General features: G+C 43.1%; 1 protein-coding gene across 4 annotated transcripts in view; it reads right to left on the bottom strand.

Moving 5' to 3' along the window:
• Nucleotides 1–853: 853 nt before the first annotated feature.
• LOC119568810 (formin-like protein 14) overlaps nucleotides 854–4,596 on the bottom strand; it is a 103,481-nt gene continuing 99,738 nt past the window's right edge. For all 4 annotated transcript variants that reach the window (XM_037917257.1, XM_037917260.1, XM_037917251.1 and 1 more), the window contains 2 exons: nucleotides 3,820–3,953; nucleotides 854–3,020 (listed from right to left, as the gene is read on the bottom strand). In XM_037917257.1, coding sequence (XP_037773185.1) covers nucleotides 1,552–3,012 — 1,461 coding nt within the window. In that variant the 5' untranslated portion in view covers nucleotides 3,013–3,020; nucleotides 3,820–3,953 and the 3' untranslated portion in view covers nucleotides 854–1,551. The remainder of the gene's footprint in view (nucleotides 3,021–3,819; nucleotides 3,954–4,596) is intronic.

The following is a 4,596-nucleotide window of genomic DNA, read 5'->3' as shown; positions in this document are numbered from 1 at the left end:
TATAAAGCACAGGAAGACCTACTGCTGAAATTCATGCTCACACTTGTAGTTTCTCTTCTGCATTAACTATGCAAAAATGATAATAAAAAGACCAACAATACTGGTTTCCTCTCTGGGAAGTTCTTGTGTGTTATCCTCCTTGAACAGCTAAAACCTTTTAATTGAGTAATTACATAACTGATGCACTCTATGCGTACTTCCCCAAATTTCTGCCTGTTGCAATCTCCACATCAGAATGTGTACCCGTCAGTAAGATTTGGTACGCCTCTAGGGTGAAGGTGCCAAGTACTACAGTAATTGGGCCCCTGACTAGATGCATCTCAAGAAGCACCGGTCCCAGGCATGTTCAGGTACAACACAGTCCCTTCAAGAGTAACCAAGAGAATGATCACTAAATTCTTGAGCAATGCTCACAAACACAGAGTAGAGAGTCGTTATTGGCATTGGAGTTTTACTTTTAAAAAAGTGTGGATTGAAATCTTGATATTCTTTTTTAAATGATCAAGAAATATCTTTTTCACCAACTTTACTTCATGATATTTTTGTATCATATTACAGAACACTGTTACAGATTATAAATTTAATATCTCTGTAAAAACTTGCCACGAGATTACTCTTGAAACTGTGGTTTTCAATTAAGATATCAAGCTTTCAAAGTAGGTGATGCAAGAATATCATTATCACTGGAAACACATTTCATGACCCTCTACCATGAGCAATCACATATCAGTTAATCTGCACTTTCCCAGATGTTCCATTCACTCTCTGTGGTCAAGCATTTGTGTTTCCCAGCCCTAAAGCCATAGGTTTAATAAATATCTATTTAATATAGGATAAATGAAGGCATGAGGCAGTGAATGTTTGTTAAAGTACTATTAAGTGCTCACTACAATAATTACATTTCTTCTATAACACCTTCCACTTTTACATTACATTGTATAAAGAAAAGGCTTATGCCTTTACATAAACTTCTGGCTCACATATGGTTATTGCACATGTATCAATAATATCAAAATACTTTTCCCATGTGAAATAGAAAAAAAAAATCATAAACAAAGTCTGTTGCTATCATATTTGACAATTCACATAGCAGTAAATACCAACTCTAGTATGTGATTTATTATGATGTAATCAGCACCAGATGAATAGGCTGATGAAAACTTTATAATGGTGTTGTCGTTTGCATTAATAAAATCAATTTCCACAAGTCTTATTTTTCTTTCAACTAAAAAAGAAGTCCTTGAGGAAACGCCTTATCAACCAAAGCCAATAACAAACTCTCTAGAACAACAACACTTAAACATCCAACATTCATCATTGTCTCATGGGATACCTTAGTAGTAGGGTAGATTCTTATTGGACAATTAAAATAGCAGACTGTGCTGAGCTATGAGGTGTCACTCGGATTATCACAGAAAAGCAGCCAAACATAACCTGTGAAAGAGAAGAGGGAGGGTTCAAACTCGCCTGCCGAACATCTCTCCACACTTTCTCAGGCAACACAGCAAGTTATGGCTACAGACTAGTAAAACACTGTGGGCAGGCATGTGGTTAGCTTTTGGTGGAAGCAACTCGTGAGACATAAGTGCCCTGTGCCTTTTGGCAGTTGAACAGCCACTTGATAATACGTGCATTCTTCTCTACTATAGAAGGTTCACCAGTTCCACGAAGAGGCAGAGGAGGGCCAGGACCAGGGCCTGTTGCAGCTCGCCCATCATCAGAATCTGAGCTACCTCTCCGTCCCCCAGTTGGACCTGATTCTTCTGATGACACTTCCTCAAAGTATACTGGTGAGGAGTGGGGTGAGGATGGTGGCGATGTAAGATGCTGCCGAGTAACAGAATCTAAGCCCATGGATTCGAAGAATGCCTCTAGGTCTAATGGGGCTAGCATTGGTCGAACATCTTCCTCCCAACGCCCGCGCTCATGAGTAACATCGGACCTTGATCTGAGGATCGGTCGCCTCCGTCCTTCTTCACTAGTCCCGAGCCCATTACCTGTTCCACCATAACCAGATATATCGCTATCTGAAGATCGCCGGCCATCAGCTGTGAGTAAGGGTCCTCCAGTGGCACCAGCCCGTAGTAAATTTACGGAAGAATCTTTTTGGTCTCTTGGCGGTGGAGGTCTAGCTGGAGGCCTGTCAGGAGAACGCTGTGGCGGAGGAGGAGGAGGATCACGAAACATTCGTGGCGGACGAGGGGGCGGCTCTGGTGGCGTGTTGGACGAGGTCAGGGCTTCTGGGCACGACGGCCTCCTCCGGCCACTTGTCCCACATTCTGAATCGGTCTCACCTGCTGGGGAAGAGGCACGAGCCAGATCTGGCAGAGATTTGTGCGTCGTTACAGTTGCAGGTTCAGCACGGAATGTCCCTGATGGAGAACTCTTAATATTCCTTCTTGGTGGAGGTGGTGGTATTTTGGCTTTCCCATCTTTACTGTCAGGAGTAGTAAGTATTGCTGCCAAGTTTTCTCGCGAGTCCGTGTTGAGAAGGCGACGTAACTTCATTTGCACATCATCACCTCGATCACCAGGACCATGAGAGAGGGATCTCCTTAAATCCCCTCCTGCACGGCCAGTCTGGGGATCCCCATGCAACCGCACCTTAGGTCGAGGTGTGATTCTAGGTGATCGAGCTGGCAGGGGAGGAGGTTGCACTCCTAAAGAGGCAGGACCAGCACCTGGTTGCGGACGTGGGGGAGAGAGGCCTGTAGGTGCATGACCACGTATATTAGCTACACTGTTGTGGTCTGCGAGGGCATGGCGTCGCTCAGGTGCAGGGGAAGGTCTCGAAACATGAAGCGTATGCGAAGGTGCACTTAAGAAGATATTTGGGTTGGAGGAGATCTGCAGGTGATCAGGTCGAGCTGGTGCTTGTCGGTTGCCAAGCACCTGGTCACTTTTGACATAGCGTGACTTACTCTCTTGTAACAACTGAACCGCGCTCTTGTTGCCACCTCCTCCTCCCCACCATCCTGGACCCACCACCATACCTCCCCAGCCCATCGACATTACGGCACCTGAAAAAGTACACAAAGTATTACCTTTTGTGACTTTGTCATTTTATTCTCAAGTAAGATTAATATTTTCCTAGTACTGTACTGGAGACCAAGTACAAAATATTTTAAAAAGTAAATGTTTTTATATAGGAAACAATAAGAGTATAGATTTCTTTCTCTTGAACTGTAAAAACTATGAAAACAAATATCTTCATTACTTGACAAATCGTTTGTAAAGTTTAATTTATAATATCTACATAGGACTATTTGAGTATTCTCTGAAAAACGAGGTAGTTTAATTACACGCATGAACATATGACATTTAATAAAAACATAGCATATCATACATTTCGAATGCAGCTGCAAATGCCACTGCAGCAGTACAATCTTCCCAATGCTATTTCGTTTAATACTCTACCTATTACTCTAACAAGGTTTTATAGGGGATGTTTTCATACTTAAATGACATATTAACAAAACAAGAGTAGCAATAAAAGTTCTTGCTAATATACATTTAACAATTTTCGCTTTGAATGATCATCAGTATATTTATTATATTTGATGAACCGAACTACTTACCGATCATCCCTGTATTACAATGATGTAGTGTTTCAGCATTTATATATAGTTTTTCGATACCCCAAAAACATAAGTACAATCAAATTATCCGAATAGCTAAAAGGTCATTCACTGACAGACCCTATAAATGACTGAGTTCATTGATGCTTATTGTCAGTCTGTAAATGAGGTATCCTTAAGCGTTAAACGGGTGTACACGTGTGTGTCTCTCTCACTCTCTCGCTCCACCTTCGCAACTTACCCCAAAGTGTTTAATGCAGAACAAGAGTCTGGTGTCTTTCATGGTGGAGGTGAAGCTCTTGCATGAGGAATCTTGTGTGGTAACACCACATTCGCCACCAGGGAAGCTGTTCGTCCACTTTCAGCCCGGTGTAACTGTCGAGGAAAAAGAAAGGTAAAAAAATTGCGGAAACTGAAGATCGTAATGAACTTCTAAAACACGTATTTACTTTTCATCTCGACCTTGGTGTAAATTACAACAAAAGGGTTAAACACACTATCTCCTGCAGATTGATATTTACGACAACGACAAAGGCAGAACGTAAAAGGACATAAATAAGCGCATTATTGCCCTACGTCACCCAGGAAGTGATTATTATTTCGAGTGCGTCATTCATATCACAATGGCGAAGGTTAGCTGTCATGGATCATACCCTTCCACCCATAGCATGAGCAGTTCTTGTTTGCAGGTTTCCTCCATCAACGCTTCACCTTGCTTCCTCCCCCTCCCTCCCTTCTCTCCCTCCCTTCCTCCCTCCCTGTCGCCTCTCAAACCCCCGCCCTTCCTTGGAAAACGCAAGGTTGCCTCCTTTAACCGTCTGGTGACACTCGTGTTGTCTCGGTGGAGGCCAAACCAACGGACGGGAACTGCGTTGTTTCCCTACGCCTCTCAGTCTCTGTCTGTCTCTGTCGCTCTCTCTCTCTCTCTCTCTCTCTCTCTCTCTCTCTCTCTCTCTCTCTCTCTCTCTCTCTCTCTCTCAAAAAACCGCACGCGCGCTATTCCCTCGCTTTCGAAGGG

This window comes from Penaeus monodon, chromosome 4, assembly GCF_015228065.2.
Source record: "Penaeus monodon isolate SGIC_2016 chromosome 4, NSTDA_Pmon_1, whole genome shotgun sequence".
Taxonomy (NCBI): domain Eukaryota; kingdom Metazoa; phylum Arthropoda; class Malacostraca; order Decapoda; family Penaeidae; genus Penaeus; species Penaeus monodon.
This window is presented reverse-complemented; position numbering and strand designations above follow the sequence as displayed.